The sequence below is a fragment of the Myotis yumanensis genome, unplaced genomic scaffold, assembly GCF_028538775.1.
Source record: "Myotis yumanensis isolate MYYU_CA2020_CCGP unplaced genomic scaffold, mMyoYum1.0.hap1 SCAF_14, whole genome shotgun sequence".
Lineage (NCBI taxonomy): Eukaryota > Metazoa > Chordata > Mammalia > Chiroptera > Vespertilionidae > Myotis > Myotis yumanensis.
The window spans coordinates 53,408,685-53,426,719 of NW_027223765.1; the positions used below are offsets into that span (position 1 = coordinate 53,408,685).

General features: G+C 41.7%; 1 protein-coding gene across 1 annotated transcript in view; it reads left to right on the forward strand.

The window, feature by feature from the left end:
- Positions 1–8,061: 8,061 nt before the first annotated feature.
- TAFA1 (TAFA chemokine like family member 1) overlaps positions 8,062–18,035 on the forward strand; it is a 518,247-nt gene continuing 508,273 nt past the window's right edge. The window contains exons 1-2 of the mRNA XM_070390977.1: positions 8,062–8,483; positions 10,377–10,497. Coding sequence (XP_070247078.1) covers positions 10,380–10,497 — 118 coding nt within the window. The 5' untranslated portion in view covers positions 8,062–8,483; positions 10,377–10,379. The remainder of the gene's footprint in view (positions 8,484–10,376; positions 10,498–18,035) is intronic.

Consider the following 18,035-nt stretch of genomic DNA (forward strand, 5'->3'; position numbering starts at 1 on the left):
AGTTAATTACAATGGCATTTAAGGCTACACAGATGATATTCTGAGAGCCGTAGGAGTATAAACCGTATGATCTGGTTTGTAGCATTAGAGAAAGCTATTGGGGGAAGTTTCCCTGTCTCATTTAAGGACTCTAGAAAAAAGTAGAGTAGGAACCAAGAGTGACAGTGTTTATAAGAGACGAGGCTAGAAAGTAGACAGGGGCCACAGCTCGTGCAACATACTGTAACTGTGGTCATGAATTTGGACTTTATTTGAAGCTTAGTAGGGAACCATTGAGAGGTTTTTAAATAACAGAAGTGGTATGATCAATATACATCTCAAACATATTCTGTGTGGCTGCAGAGATGGGTGGGAGACACAGCTGAGGGCAAGTGGACTAGTTAGGGAAGTATTGCTGTAGTTCAGGTGAAAGATGATGGGAGCCTAGGTGCTGAAGCTTGAATGGAGAGGACAGAATGAACAGATTTAAGGCATGTATAGTAAGTCAAATTAATAGGAAATGACATGGTATGTGGGAGTTCATGGAGAGGAGATGGCAAAGAGAGTCTTCATTTCTGGCTTGAATCAGTGAGTGGGTGAAGGGCCATGTCATAGAGTGAGTTTGGGGGATGGTGACTATGAGTCCAGTGATGGTTCAGAGAGTTTTATAAACCATGTTATAAATCATGTCATTGCTTTTATTATCATCAAAGCAGACATTTTCATGACCTTTATGTGCTTATATGTTTATACTCTTGTAATAAAGTGACCACTCAATGTCTAACATAACAATGTATTTATCACTTTTATTAGAGAGAAGTTGGTGAAGTTCTTATGGTTTCAACTCTGTTTTAAAAGGGGGAATAAAGAGAGAAGCGGAAGAACAAAAGAAATTACCTTATTCTTTCTTTTTCTTCTGAGAGACAGATAAGATAAGCAATGAGGAATTATAATTGATAAAGTAATTGCAGAGATAGGCTGCCAGAGGTGAAAAATGAGACTTCTACATGAAGGTTATCTTTTCTTCCAGCCTAAGAAAAATCTTGTCTTCCATTTGCCCTTTTTCACAGTTACTGGAAATTCTGCTTTATATTTCACATCCAAATTATACCATTGAATATCACCAGCCTTGACAGAAAATTATTTAGTTTTTGTTCATTTTATCTTATTGTTAATGATTTTTCTTTTTTCTTTTGACTTTTTATTTTTTATTTTTATTTTATTTATTTTTTATTAGTTAAGGTATTACAAATGTGTCCTCATCCTCCCCCTTAACCCCCAACCCCCCCCCCCCCCCCCCCCGCACACTCATGCTCCCATCCCCCTGTTGTCCATGTCCATTGGTTTGGCTTATATACATGTATACAAGTCCTTCGGTTGATCTCTTCCCCTTACCCCCACCCTCCCCTACTTTCCTTCTGGGGATTGATAGCCTGATCGCTGTTTCTCAGTCTTTGGATCTGTCCCTTTTCATCAGTCTATGTTGTTCTCTATAATCCACAAATGAGTGAGATCATGTGGTATTTATCTTTCTCTGACTGGCTTATTTCACTTAGCATAATGCTCTCCAGTTCCATCCATGCTGTTGCAAAAGGCAAGAGTTCCTTTTTTTTTTTTTTTTTTTTACCGCAGCATAATATTCCATTGTGTAGATGTACCACAGTTTTCTAATCCACTCCTCTGCTGATGGGCACTTAGGCTGTTTCCAGATCTTAGCTATGGTGAATTGTGCTGCTATGAACATAGGGGTGCATATATCCTTTCTGATTGGCGTTTCTGGTTTCTTGGCATATATTCCTAGTAGTGGGATCACTGGGTCAAATGGGAGTTCCATTTTTAGTTTTTTGATGTAGCTCCATACTGTTCTCCACAGTGGCTGCACCAGTCTGCCAGCAATTTAGTTTTTTGTTTGTTTTGTCTTGCTTGTTTTGCTGTTTTTTTGGTTTTGTTTTTTACCTTGTGGATTCTGTATATTTTTAAGAAATAATTGTTTCCTTCTTCACTTCTACTGCCAGGAAGCTTAGAGTTAAATAGTGCTTCCACTATATCAGTAGATGATGTGTATTTTATGTTCAAACTTCACAGTAGGCTCATCTTTCTTTGCTTACGTTGCCTTTTATCTTTATCATGTAAAATTATTGCTTATTTCTAATTTGTTTGCCTAGAATTTGGTTGCTTAGAGCTTAGAGCTCTGGGAATCAAAGATGAGAATGATTTATAGTTCTTCAACCTTACGACATTAATTCAGTCTCTAACTTCTCTGAAATTTAGGAATTCATCCATAAAACAGAAATCACTGTAATACAGACCCATTAGCACTTTTGTGAGTATTAAATGAGACACTGATGTAATGGCTCAACTGGTGCTTTGTACATAGAAAAAAGCCCCCCCCAAAGTAAGTATTAATACAATAGAATCCTCCTTATTATTATATGATCATCAATAATCATCAATATTGTATATTATTAGAGGCCCAGTGCACAAAAATGGGGGGGGGGTGTCCCTCAGCCCACCTTGTGCCCTCTCGCAGTCTGAGACCCCTCAGAGGATGACCACCTGCTGGCTTAGGCCTGCTCCCCCAGGGAATTGGGCCTAAGCTGGAAATCAGACATCCCTCTGGCAGCCCGGCAGCCCTTGGGGCATGTCCACTTGCCAGCAGGGAGCAGACCTAAGCTGCAGTCAGACATCTTTAGCGCTGCTGAGGAGGCAGGAGAGGCTCCAACCACCACCGCTGTACTGGCAGCCATCAGCCTGGCTTGTGGCTGAGCAGAGCTCCCCCATGTGGGAGCACACTGACCACCAGAGGGCAGCTCCTGCATTGAGCGTCTGGCCCCTGGTGGTCAGTGTGTGTCATAGTGACCAGTCATTTCCAGTCTTTCTGCTGTTAGGGTCAGTTTGCATATTACCCTTTTACTATATAGGATAGAGGCCTGGTGCACAGGTGGGGGCCGGCTGGTTTGCCCTGAAGGGTGTCCCGGATCAGGGTGGGGGTCCCGCTTGGGTGCCTGGCCAGCCTGGGTGAGGGGCTGATGGCTGCTTGCAGCTGGTCACACCCCCTTCAGGGTGGGAGTCCCGGCTGGGGTGTCTGGCCAGTCTGGGTGAGGGGCTGAGGGCCGTTTTCAGGCTGGCTGGCTACTGAAGCTCCCAGCCTCTCCTTTTTTTCTTTCCTTTTTTTATTCTGGGATTTATTTACCTTCTATAATTGAAACTTTGTTGCCGTCACTGGCGCTCCCAGCTCTGAGGCCTCGGCTGCTGAAAGCAGGTATCTGGGGTTTGTTTGGCTTCTATAATTGAAACTTTGTTGCTTTCGGAGCTCAGAGCCGGGCAGCGGCAGGCGGGGAACCTTGGCTTCCTCCATCACTGAAGCAAGCAAGCCTCGTGTTTGCTTCAGCTGCATGGCTGCCAGCAGCCATATTTGTTGGCAGTTTATTTGCATATCTCACTGATTAGCCAATGGGAAGCGTAGTGGAGGTATGGTTAATTACCCTTTTGTCTTTTATTAGATAGGATTATTATAATTCATATTTTCTTGTACTTCATCCGCTTTCTATTCATCATCCTTTTCCAGTTCTTAGCTTAAATATATTTTGAAACAATGCATGGTACAGAATAACACCGTAAATAAGGGAAGTATACTAGTATGTACCATAGTTAGATCCCAAAGGGAAGACTGACAAGCTAGGGATGTTGCTATATATCTGGTATGGGGCACATGCTAGGTAGGATTCCATGAGAGATGGGAATATTTCAAGTGAGTTCTATAAAAGAGGTGATAACATAATTGATTTATGCAGTTGGGCTATGGAAAAAAGAAAGGGTAATATTAATACTTACCAGAGGGAAAAGATCTATTGCCATCAGGGATTTAAAACAGACACACTGTCAACCAACTGATGGGTAGCCCCAGTTACTACAGAAAACAGAAGTTGGGCTTCAATGCTACAGCAAGCATAGAGATTAGAGGTCAGGTGCCATGACAATGGTCCTTTTATCCACGCCTCCATTCACATTAGTCAATTAAATGGAACAAGAGAAAACATCAGGGTTATGAAAACCCAACCAAAATGTGTTTTCTCGAGAAATACTTAGAACTGGTTTAAATGCTGTGCATATAAGGCACTTTAGTTTGACTGAAAGTTGGCATGTTTCTCAGTCCAGATGTAATTTATTTAAATTCCCTTACTTGCTTTTCAATTTAGAAATATGCACAAACATAAAATCTTGTACGTCTCATTTTTTCTGCGCATTTGTGAATTAAAAATAACCAAATTATTAAGTGGATTGTTCCTCAACTAAGCTAAAGATGCCAAGAAATGGGAAGTGTGGTAATCATGGGAATGAGGGAGTTTATGGTGGTACTTTGAGCCTTGATACAGAATTCAGGCCCTCCAATGGGTCCCCTCCACACAACTTACTACTACAAAGTATATGTGAGGGTATTTTCCCCCCTAGGTTTTCATAATTATTTGGAGAGATACAGGAAGGAGTCACACTCCACAGGATATCTCTTTCCACCAAAATATCCCCAGTGGAAACTCCTGCCCTCAGAGCTTTTATTTCTGTGCCTCTAATGTGTTTCTCTCTAGCTCTGTCTCTCTGCTCCTCACTATTTTTTTCTTTCCTCCAGATTTCTACCCTATTACATACTGCATACTTTTACTATGCAGGCAATTTGCTGAATATTCTTGTTTCTTTAAGAAGTCTGAGTGTGTCAGCTCCCCCACCCCCCTTACTTTCACTGAGCCTTTCTTATGACAGAATGTGGATTCCTCCATTGGGAGGAGTTCTGGTGATTGGGATTTTCTTTCTGTAATGTATACACAAGTGTGCATTTAAGCAGACGCTGTATTTGAAAGGTGTATCTTTAGGGATTAAGCTGAAACGTGGTTTGAACACCCAACTCATTAGAGTATCTTGAATTGATGAAACTGGATGGGCTATGGTGCTCTGGTCTTTTGCCTTTTGAAATATCGTGCTGCATAACAAAACGGCTGAACAGAGCATGCTCATGGGCAACGTAAGTGATCAGCTTATAGCTCCTGGTTTATGAGAACCCTTAGATACTCCAGCTGCAACAATCAATGCTTTGGACCTAACACTGCTCTAATAAAAGACCTCCAAAGTATTTCTATTGCAGAGGGCTCAGTGAAGGTAGGAACTTGGTGAGATGTAGACACTGCTATCTCCTCAGTGCTTAGAACAGTGGCTAGGACATAAAAAATTGTTTAATGAAAAAATGTTATATGAATAATACTGGCTAAAATCTTCATCAGTCAGGATAGATTTGGATATGCTGTAATAACAAATAGCCCCCAAGTCTCAATTGCTTAAAGAACAAACTGTTGCTTATTCATTATGTACATGCATTATGGGTTGGTATAGGAAATGGGTGGCCTCTCCTCTTTGTAGCCAGTCATGGATCCAGGCTGAGAGTGCAAAGAGAGATCTGGGGAGGGAGAGGTGCTTCAACCTTTAAATGTTCCAACTTTAAAGCGGTACCTCATTGGCTGAACGTTTACACTCCACCCAACCATGAAGGATCAGGAAGTGCAAGCTTACAGTTGCAAAGGTAGAAAGGCCCACACTTCTTTGAGATGTGTGAAAGTAGTTCACTTTTAGTTGGGAGAATGGACTAAATTGTCTTAAATATCAATGTGTGGATGCTTATATCATTAGGATAAATGATAATTGGCTGCAATATAATAAACTACAATGTATTTGATAGAAAAAAATGGAAGTGTTGATATTCTTGTTTTATTACATACATAGATATAAAATTCACTTAAACCTTAAAGGACAAGTCTTTCTTCCAATCTTTTTATTTTATTTTTTTAATTTTAATTATCAACAATTCCTATTTGAGTGGCTTGAACAGAATCCATAGAACATGTTTCAAGTTTGTTAAAATGAGTTGAATTCTAGATAAGGAACTATATTGAGCCTTAATTAAATCCATAGAAATGAAGAAAAGAATGGTTACAGATTTTCAAAATGGTAGCCTTTATTAGCAAATGTGAACTTCCTTTTCATTTTAATTCATTAGCATAGCAAGAAAAAAAACAAGAGCAATCATAGGGCAAAGACCAGTCTCCACACTGCTATTTTCCAAATGCCTGGAATGGACTCAATATTTGCCTCTTAAAAAAGTGAGTAATTTTTTGAGAGTGTTTTAATGTTAATGTACACTGAATGGCCAGATTATTATGACCGGCCAGATTATTAAGGCCACCCCATCAGTACTTCATTGACACTTCCAAAAATACTGAATACTGAAAACTTCCTAAGCAAATACTCTCAAGGTTTTATTATTATTATTATTATTATTTGCATAACTAATCCACTTCATTGTATTGATGGGGTGGTCATAATAATCTGGCTGGTCATAATAATCTGGCCACTCAATGTATAATGTAATAATTAACTTCGTGTAGTTTGTTTTCCCCAGAAATTGTTTTATCCCAGTATTTAATAGATGGGCTCCTAAGCTAATCACTGGGGTTTGCAACCTTCTCTATCACTTACTCGCTCTATTACCTTCAGCAAATTTCTTAATCTCTCTGTCCTCTCTCAAGTTCACCATTCATGAAATGGAGATAATAGCAATATGTTCTGGGGTCAGTGAAAAGGATTGAATTACACCTTACTATGGAGGTGTAATTCAATCCTTTTACATACTATGTAAACATACTATGGAGTAGAACCAGCACATGGTGAAGGCTTAACAAACATTAGTTGCTGCCACTGATGTTATTATTATTTTAGTCTTGATATTGCCCAGTCTGTGTCAACTTTCTATATATATTCACCAATATAACAATAATGAACCACAGAAAGGAAACATACAATACCAAGTAGAACTCTGGTGTTTGACTTATTTTTAACTGTAAGATTAGTAGTCACTGTTATCTTGAAATTTGTTTATTGGTCTGATTCACCAAACAGTTGTTAAGTTACAAAGAGCTATTATGTGTGCACAGTGCAATGAGAAAGACCAGCGGGAAGGACTGTTGGGTCTGAAGGGCCCCTCACTCTCCCATTGTTTGTAAAACAGGAAGAGACAATGGCTTCCAGATATTCATTGCAGCAGCAAACCTTCTTTATAATGCCTGCAAAAAGGCAAGAGAGTATTCTGAAGCATTTCAAACGGTTTTTGAGGAGGAAAATGATAAGAATTAACTTGATTTTCAAAACAACAAGAAAGACTAGATAGTAGAATCTTTGACCATGGAGATCACATCCATCGTGTTTTCTGCCTTGTCCCCATGCATCTGCACATACTAGGTGCTTTATAAGGGATTTGTGAAAGAATTGAATGAGTATTTCTGAGAATCATTGTTGGTGCAATGCAGTCTATAAGTGACCTTACATTGTTGATATTTAGGTACAATCCAAACACACTAGATTTCCAAAGAAGAAAGTGTTCAAACCTTAGCACTAGAACAAAATATTGAACTTTTGAGTATTTCCTCTTCCCATCTCAGCATTTTATTTGAGAAGGAGGGACATTTAAAAATAGCGCTTTCAGCATATTTATTTGTCAAAACCCAGACTTTAATACTGAAAATGACATATTTCTATTTATTAAACATGTTAAAAAAACTCAGAAGGTTTTTATTGGGCTTATGCAGATAAACATTATATTGTATTCCAGATATGCCATATTCCCAGATTTAGCTGTCAAAACATTTGAGAGACTTGAATGTATATGAACTTACCAACATTTTTTGTTAACTTATTGGTTATAAGAACATTAAGGGGTTAGAAATGGCTCATATTTCACTTTCCCATTTACTTTAGAAGTCTAATACCCATTAACGTTATCAATATTTTGCAGAATGCTTTTTGCTTTTGTTTCTCCTTCCTTCTTTATTCTTTTGGCAAATGAGTGTTATTGATACAATCTCTAACCTAACGTACCAGGCACTACAGTGTTACAGTGCTGCTCGAGTTGTGGAAGAGTTAGTGGGCAGGTATTACATCCCACTGTAGCTATAATAGAGGTAATGTCACTTTAAGACATGTGATACTTTACAGAGGAGGGATGTATTGAAACAGACTCCTGCTACTTACAGCACCGTGTAGCAGCCCAGCTCCTACATTTTGCTGCCTACTCTGCCCTGAATGCACCGGAGAGGGGATGGTCCATCATTAATTATAAACTGATTCTCATCAGGAAACTGCACATTATCTCACCATCACTTCAAAGGTCTCGTCAGGCAGAGGTGACGCCAGGAGATGATTTAAAGGTGAAAATGACAAGGTTTCCAGCCTTCAAACCTTGGCTCCTCTTTTGACAATACAGTCTGAATGAACCCGATGTCTCCTTTATTGTGGAAATAGCATCAGAAGAGAAGAAACATTTTTTTAAAAAATCCTGATAAAGAAGACTATTGGAAGCTCTCTTTAAAAAATATCTCGAATTGTGGCACAGATGGGTTTTAGAAAGTGGTAGAGCTTTCCAATGAACACTAACAGAGAGCTCTGCTCCTGGCTGGATTTCTCAGGTAAGAAGCCTCTTTTAAGGATTTAAGATTCAGAAAGCAGATTTGTAACCTATTCAATCTTCTCTAGGGAACTAGGTAAGGCTGCATGCATTATTTGGGGGAAAGCACCTATTAACATAGAGAGTAAGCTATGGGAGCGATATGTAGGGACCTTGAAAGTAATGCTGAGAATGAAACAAAGTTAAATTTAAAAGAAAGGAAAAGAAAGAAAATCCTGTAAAGGTCAAGTCACAGTAATCTTTCTGAGTGCCCAGATCAAGTGGGTGATGAAATGAGCAAGAGGCACTGAACTGTGAAATTTTGATTGTGGGAGGCTTTTTTCAAGTTTAGATTAATTCCTGCTGCATTTTAGCTGAAATTCACAAGCAGTCAGTGCGTGCCACGGTCACCTCTGCTTTGTCTTTCTATAATTTTCAGGGTATTTTGCAAAGACCCCAAAATGCATTCATTCAGGATTCCCGGGAGGGGTGTTGCTATTTAACTGCTGAAGAGAATGAATCTATGTTACACTGATAGTTCTGGAGACAATGAGCTAAATCTGTTGTATACAAAAGTAAACAGTGGGCAGTGAGACAATTAGAAAGTGGATGGCCCATCTGAATCCCAGACTGGGGCCGGAAAAGCACCATGCTATTGAAAATAATGTTTTCCTACTTTGCACCTAATTATGGTTGTCACCATTTGTCTATAATAGTCCTAAAACCCTTCTTAAAGACATCTCTCTCTTAAAACCCATAAATTATCGTGTACTATGTCTGTATACACACACATATAATGCATATTTTTGCTTTCTAAAATTACAGTCTCTTGAAAGAATACTAATTTCCATGAGTAAAAAAGCCACAATGGGAGGTCACTAGCAGGTTTTAAATACATAGTTGGAATACTTGAAGTGTATGATTTGACAATGGGAAATTAAAAAAGAAAAGAAAAAGAAACAAACTTGGTTCCGAAGCTCTCTCTACCTAAGAGAATAGTATACACTTCACTGTATTCCTGTGTAGAAAATGCTTCCCTATCACTGGCTGAGTGAGGATGATGTTCAAGTTGATTAATCTGGCAATATGAAGTGCGGCAGAAGGTGTTGTTTGAGAAATTGGACATTATGTAGCGTAGCTGAGCCTTTGCAGCTCTAAGGTCCGTATGGGTGCAGATAAGACTGTCAAAGTTTCGGTGCCTGTGAAAAGGTGTGTGCTCATCCATAAATGCATACACCACCTGTATATGCATATTCGTCAATACTGTACCTCAAATGCCACAACGGGATCCGAGGAGGTGAAGCAATATTGTAAATTACGGCTTGCTCTATGGCAGATGCACAGGTCTTGCATGTGAAACTCATTCTGGCGGAAGACAATTCCTTCTGATTTTAAGTCCAGCCAGAGAGACTGATTCTATCAGGAGATTACAACATGCCTCTGAGAAATGATTACTTAGTTTAGAAGATAGCATAGTGATTAAAAATTCATGACTGTAGAATTAAAAAAAAAAAAAAAGAATCTACTCTTTCCTTTCATTATGTCAGACTTGCAATGAAGTTAGAATGAGCAGGAGTGTGCAGTGCCTGGAAAAACTGTCACTTACAGATCAGTGTGTCAAGCAGGAAGGTTAGTTAGGATACTATGTTTCAAACTGCCTAAGCCATAGGCAAACTTTAATTTATTTTTGTCTTTTGGCAATTCTTGGAGTTTGGTTTTGCTGAATTTCACAAACGAATGCATGATCTTCCGGAGAGTGCTTTTCCTCAGTCCTGCTGCGCGGCATGACCTCTGCTGGCCTTGTTTTCTAGCAGCAGAGGGGCATGAGCCCAGACCCCCTGCTCTCCTCAGTGGGACTGAGTGGGCTGGGGCCTGGGAGCTGGGGCTGACCCTCCCTGTCTGCTGTCCCCTCCAGAGCATGGCGGTGGTCTCGGCGATGTCCTGGGCCCTGTACCTGTGGATAAGTGCCTGTGCCATGCTGCTCTGCCACGGGGCCCTCCAGCACACTTTCCAGCAGCCCCACCTGCACAGACCAGGTAAGCTGCTGGCTCGGGCTCGCTGCAGCCCCCAGGCTCACCGCTGTCTCCTTAACAGATGGTGAAGGCAGGCGACTCCAGTGCTGTGGTCTGGGCAGCTCGCCTCTGAATTCCAAGACATATTGTTGGCTAGAGGCCTTTGGAAAAGGGGGTCACTAAAATGGCTTGGCGGTATTTCTATTAACTTCTCAAAAATGGGGTTGTCTCGAAGAGCCCACCACACACACACACACACACACACACACACACACACACACTGAAAAGTCCTTTGTTTTGTGTACTTCGGCCAAAAATAGAATATTCTATAAGAGGTGGGATAATTTTCAAGACTTGGAGATTTTTTTAGGGGGACAAAATATGATCTTTGCAACTGACGAAATAATGTGTGTGTATTCTTGGATGCATTTTTATCTAGTGTAGATACTATCATCTTGGTGTGTACGGGGCTAAGAATTTTGTGGGAATATTCGTGCCCAAACTGACTTTGGAAATAGTTTGTCAATGAAAAAGAAATTAAAAAGTAACTTACTATTTCTTGTCTGGTATAATCTGTCTTCCCTCCTTTCTCCCTTTCTTCCCTTTCTGTTCACCAGTATCTCCGCGGCTTCTCTCGGCAGCTTCAGGGGCCAGTTCCCCTGAACCTGGTTGGGTGTTTTCCCTGTATTGGATTTTGAGTTCTGGAAGCATTTTGCTTTCTTGATCTTTCTGTTCATAATATGTTGTTTACCCTTTCGTGGCCTCGCTCTTAAATCTGGGGGTTTCTCGCCTCCTTTGCCTCGCCAGCTTTCTCATCACTGTTCCCCAGCTCGATCGTCCGCACCCGCTCAGCTTCTCATAAAGATTTCCGTCCATTTTCGGTTTAGCTTCAGCCTTTGCGTCCATTTCCTGCACCCCCGCCTTCTCCCGCCGTCTCCGGGCGCCGCCCCCAGGTCAGAGCTCCGGGGACCAGTTGCGCCCGAGCTCGCGAGCCGCAGTTCTCATGGCTACCGGCCCTGCACCCCCCTCTCCAAACCCGCCGCCCTCCTGCCCCCCGCCTCCGCCGGCTTCCTCCGCCGCGTCCACGCCTCTGCCTCCCGGCTCCGCAGCCGGCGCTCGGGTCCGGCTCCCGGCTCCCGGCTCCCGGCTCCCGGCTCCCGGCTCCCGGCTCCCGGCTCCCGGCTCCCGGCTCCCGGGCTGGTCTTGTCCTCCAGCATCACCTGCCGGCGCCCCTGCATCCGGCTGGGCGGCCGCCAGGAGCGGGTGCGGCAGGTCCTCCCGCGCGCCAGCTGCTCCCGCGGAGCCCGGGTGGCCCGGGAGGAGGGTCGGGGGCGGCCTGAGATCAGGGCTGCCTGGGGCCCAGCCACCCTCGCTCCCCACGCCCTGGAGGAGGAGGGAGGCGAGGGCCGGGGACCCCGCAGGTGGGCCTGGGTCGCGCTCCATCGCGGGGCGCGCCCGCCTTTCTGCCGCGTGGGTCCGGAGCCCGGAGCCGCACCGCTGGACACCCAGGCTCCGGTGCCAGGCGGAGGAGCCGCAGACGTGGGTTTGGGAACCCGCACGTCGCCTCCAGTCAGTTAGTCACGGATCCGTTCTGGCAAGAATGTCTTTGACTTGTTACATAGTCATACAAATCGCGCGGGGAACCTGCATTCCTGGTCCTGCTTAACCGCAGGGACACTTAACAAACGCAACTGTGGTGAGTTTCAGTTACTCCCCAGGTTAATGCAAGTGGCTCGGCCTGGCCCTTGTGCAAGTCGGTGCAAGCCCCTCCCCCTCCTCCGGCCTCCGAGAGGGAAGCTCTGAGGGACAGGGTGGCTGAGACCACAGGGCAGTGACGGCCATTGGCGGCCAGGCCAGTCATTCCCCCCGAGCCTGGTCCCCAGGAGGCTGTAAGCACTGCCTCTCAGGGCAGAGAACAATGCCAAGTAGCCCCTGAGGAACTGGCAGTCACTTGGCAAAATCTGTGAAAACTTTCAAGTTATGTCAATGCATGGACTCACTTGACTGCAAAGCCATTCTGAAAGGGGGCGTGGCGGACGGGCGGGGGAGGGGGGCTTAGGGGGAGGGGGTGGCATATAATGACGTAGAGCACAGAACTGGCCATGCCTTTTAACATTAGTGCCCTGACCTTGGGCAAGTCCCTTTTCTTCCTGGGCTCCATTTCCCTCCCCTGGAGGGATGTTTCAGGGTGTAAATGGAGCAATCTCCTCGGAAGTGCTTTGTAAGTTGTAAAGCTCTTCATCAATATCAGGAATTACTGACATGGTCCCACTTACCAGCTGAGGACAGAAGGCCAGGGATGTTGATGACCAACATTTGCTGTTCACACATCTAGTCCATCCACTGAGGTCAAAACTTCGTTTTTACTTTTGCTGTTGGTTTAAACTACATGGTACCTGGCTAGCATAGTCACCAAATGTGATGTGTCTTGTTTTCCTCTCGATGCACACAGTCAGGAGAAACAGCGCAGTTTGCAATAAGCTCCACATACACTGTCTCTGGTAATCAATTAATCTTTGAGGGTTTTTTTTTTTTTAATGAGGGGTTATGACTATGCTACGTAATGAACTCATGTCTTTATGAGGCTTATTATAAAAATGTTATAATTTTAAACTCAGAAACACACCATTAGGTTCTGGCTGAAGTGAAACTCAGTATTAGTTTTCTCATTGTCTACCCTCAGAAATTGCTTATGATCACCAATGCACAGTGTTATGTCATCAATCTGTACTTCAAATACCCCTGGAAACCAGTGCTGACACCAATTTCAACCCCAAGTGCTTTTATATTTGAGACTCATTTCAGATTCATTGATGAAATGAAGAAACTATAAATATTCTTTCCAGACACAGAAAGATTAAAACGATATTAAACTGAAAGTCCAATGTATGTAATATGTTTATTCAACTTCCTTGGGGTTTTAAGAATAGCTGAAAAGATTAAAGCAATAGATCTTGGACATGGCAGTATTCTAGATTATTTCACTCAGAAACGGTCTTCTTTAATGCGCCCTTCTGTTTTGATTTTAAGAGTAAATCTATGCTTTTTGTGATGAGATCTGGGATGTTTCCCTTTGGGGTCTTAAATCTTCAGGGACACTAATGAAATGTGTATGAAAACAAGAGAGAAATCGGGCCAGTTCTCTGTGACAACCCACCTCTAAATGAGCAAATAAATAAACAAATAGCTGGATAAAGGAGCAAAGAGGAAAAACATAATCTTATTTTCTCAAATCCGTTCAAACCAGTGACATGATGAGGAAAAATGAGACCCCAGCACACCCTGCGCTTTGCCACATTTGCCTAAGCTTGAAAAATCGCCTCTTTCCTGGAGCAGGAGCAGGCGGACACCATGTGCATACCAAGCACCAGGAAATGGGAGAGATGACAGATCTTTCACTCAGGGCCCCAGCGGAGGGAGAGCGGGGCTTTGAGGCCGCCTCCTCCACGCTGGACCGGCTGCCTGGGCCCCTCTCTCAGCCTCTTACAGGCCACCCCCGTCCCCTACCCGGTAAGATTGATGGCGCTCAGGTCCCAAGCAGCCAATCGCAGTCTCTCAAGAATGAGCCACCGCACTGACAGATGCGTGGAACTGATCCCAGGCGCCCCTGTTCCGAGTGTGCGGCACCTGGATGGCACCAGCCAGCCAGGGTCTTCCGAGGAAATGGCTCGAGATGTGGGCCAATATCTGCTGTCAACACATGGAACCAGCGCGGTGCTTTTGTGAGACCGCGAATTGGGGCTCTGCCTTCTCACTGCAGTGGGTTTGTACACACACAGAATGAGAATATGTAAACGAGAAAACGGGCAGATTTTAATATATTCCCCTGCAGTCCCTAAGCACTTCCTATTTTTCGTCCTCGCAGTGCTAGGAACGAACCATTTATTTTCAGTTACTCACTAGTTAAGGAAGATTAAAACAGTCAATCAAATGAAAGTGAATTTTAAAGTTACACAAATGAGTAAAATGTGCGATAGATTAACAGATTTGTAATTGCAATAATTTAATATTTGGCTAAATCGCATTTTTATTGCCGGAATAATGTAGGAAATTGCTATACCAACTTGAAGAACACTCACGCCTATTATATATGCAGTACAGCGAGGAGGGGGGCACTCCATTGAGAAAGGCAGCCTAACCAAGGATCCTTGACAGTGGATTTCGCTGTCCAGGGGGTTAAAATAGCTTCAAGTCCTTCTAATCACCAGTTGTTGGGTAACAGATAAAAAAAGGATGAATGGTTTGCTAAATGTAACTTTCTAATTTAGCATTAGTTTCCTCCCTTATGAATATATGAATTATGACAGCAATTTAAATGGTTACTTAATTTCAAATGTGAGGGTGTGTGGGTGTGTGTGTGAAGGGTTGTCCTTGAAACTTAATAAAATATGGATAATTTCAAAACACTTTAGTGAGAAAAGATCCTTGAGAGTCTCTAGTAATTTAAAATTATGTAGATAAATTACATGAGACAAGAAGTTATAAGAGCCTAATGAATCATTTATTCTGCAGTCACTGCTATTTTATTGACAGGGATGTAGGGAAATGATGTATAAAAAGATTGCTCTGAATAGAATCATCTGTGTAATTTGCACCTGGCCTGATTTAAAGCTATATTAAGCAAACGCTGTATTTAGAGGTATGCATTTATGACTTAATTATTACACACTAAACATTACCATTCATTTTAAAGTGTTTTTTAAATTAAAATATTAAAAAGCATTGCTTCATACTGATTTTTACCTCATTGTTCCTTATTACTTTATTGAAAGCTGCCAAAGGCTTATGCATTAGAATGCCAAGGCATTGCAATAAAGAGTTCTTTTAGCAATTGTAATATAAATAGAAATAGTGAGGACAATAGTGACAGCATATTGCTTTTGAAGGATTTGGACTAGTACAAGGCTGCTGAGTTAGTGAATTGGTGTGAAGTTTAGAGCAGACCGGTTGATATTTGGTGTAAGCTGATGCTTGTGATAACCCATTGATCATCTGTTTGATAATACTGACCTCATCCCAAAGTCAGAGGGCAGCTATGGACAATTGAAAAAACCCCAAATTTCAAAACCAAGCAAGAGATGCAAATAAATATTTTCTGTCAAACTCATGAACTTAGAATTATTTCAGTGCTATATAAACACTGTTACTCATGTGAACTCAACCCTATGCCCTCAATTCATAGGTAAGGGAAATAGATATCATACCGTACTACAAACAAACATTTAGAAGTTGTACAAATGATCATTAGCCTTCATTTGTTAATTTCTTAAAGTAAAACCTCTTCCAATTTTAAATTCTGTATAAAATTCTCAAAGCTTGAGTGTATAAACTGGTACAACATTTTTAAAAAAACACAATTTGGCAGTGTCTCCCAAAATGTAAAATGTGCAAATCATAACAATTTCATTTCTAGACATTTATCTTAATAAAGTGATTGACAAATATGAAAAGATGTATGTTAAGGTTTAGTTATTACAACAATGATCTTAGTAGCAAAAAGTTAGAGGGGAGTCTCATTTCTCTCAGAAGCGCATTGGTAAAATAAATTCTGGAACATCTACGCAATGGGATTCACTATGGCTCCTGCAAAGGACATGTTCATATTCCTGTGCACAAAAATGCCCATGATCTACTGTTGACTGAAGAAAACAAGGAACAGAAGACTTAGCATCGAAATAATTTTTGTGGAAAAAAATATTTGCACATGCATAAAAATGTCAGAAAGAACATGAACATTGTTTATAAGTGTTCTCTGTAGTGGGAGAACTAAAATAAATGAGTTTTTTCTCTAATTCTCTATTTTTTAGATTTGTTTTTAGTATGGGTATATATTGCTTTTTTAAATGAAAAGCTCAAAATATTTCCTACAGATAGTTTTATGGTAACATTAGAAATATTATCAAAAAATATTTCCAATTTAAAGAACAGAAAGAAGGATAAGTAGGGAAATATCATGAAGCCCCTTTCTTTTCAAGAGCTTCCAATATTCAATATTGAGTGAAATGTCTAGGCTAACATTTCCCAGCTCACAGAACACTGTCTCCTCAGGATGCCCCCTGGGAGACAGCTGCTGGGGGGTGAGGTGGGGGGACGCTCACTTCCTGGTGTGTCCTCTCTCGGGGGCTGCAGTGCGTGTTGTGTGTAGAGGTTTTGGGAAGTTCGCCAATAGGAAACCTGGTTGTGTTTAACTTATATTTCCAAACATTTTTAATTTGGTCAACATCTACAGTGCCTATTCATACCGCAGATGTGTGTTGAGGAGTGTGCGCCAAGGTAATTCTGGAATCCTGTGCTGCTCATCTTTTTATGTCTCACTTCTGGTGAGAAACTTGACATGTAATAGGTGCTCAGAAAATATGTGAAATAAAAAAGGAAAGAAGGAATGACTGTTCTGGTAAAATCTTAAGCTTTTCCTTATTGGTTACTACCTGTAAGTGAGTGTGTGTTTATAATTAGGAGCTACCTCCAATGAAGAGTGATGCAAACATTAAATTGGCAGTAGAACTTGTGTGTATCTGTGCAATATCTTTGAGTAGATATTTGACTTTATTCTGTATTTGACAGCCATTCCATTAATCAAAATAACCCAAAGAATATTCTTACAAATGTAGTAAAAAATTAAATCCTTATGGTTTTTCAGTCATGGCATGATTTTTCCCCTTTAGACTCTAGAGCAGCCGTGGGCAAACTACGGCCCTCGGGCCGGATCCGGCCCGTTTGAAATGAATAAAACTAAAAAAAAAAAAAAAAAAAGACCGTACCCTTTTATGTAATGATGTTTACTTTGAATTTATATTAGTTCACACAAACACTCCATCCATGCTTTTGTTCCGGCCCTCCGGTCCAGTTTAAGAACCCATTGTGGCCCTCCAGTCAAAAAGTTTGCCCACCCCTGCTCTAGAGTCTAGAGATTTAAAATCTTGGTCTTGGGGGACTGAAGAGAAAATTCACTTAGCAAATAGGGAAAGGATTTTTGCTTTCAAATTTTTTGATATCAAGAGAAAAAATCACTGTATCTTTCTAATAGTGAGAAAATAACTCTACACAAGCATTTTTTTCTTTCTTTGGGGTAAAATGAAGGTTAACGTTCTCCCACCACAATATTTTTCTCATGGATTTTTAGAAAGGGTGGAAGGGAGGGGGGAGGGAGAGAGAGAGAAAGAGAGAGAGAGAGAGAGGTGAGAGACACATTGATTGGCTGTCTCCTGCTCGCCCCTGACTGGGGCCCAGGATAGAACCTGCAAGCCAGTAGGTGCCTTTGACCTGGAATCAGACCCTTTGGTGTGGGGGCCAACGCTGTAACCACTGAGGAACACTGGCCAGGGCAAGATGATTTTTTTTTTTTTAACAATTTGTGTAAATGAATAGAATTCTCAAAAGATAATGTCTTCAAGGCACTTAGGGGCCATCTTGGCCCACTATTTCTCCTTCTCTGTCTTTATATAATAAAGTTGCAGAGAAAGAAAGAGAAGTAATATTATTACAGTGACGTTCTCTCAGAAGATGGATAGGTATGCTGCAGCGGATTCTGCATCCATGTAGGGAAGCGGGCGAACCAGTCC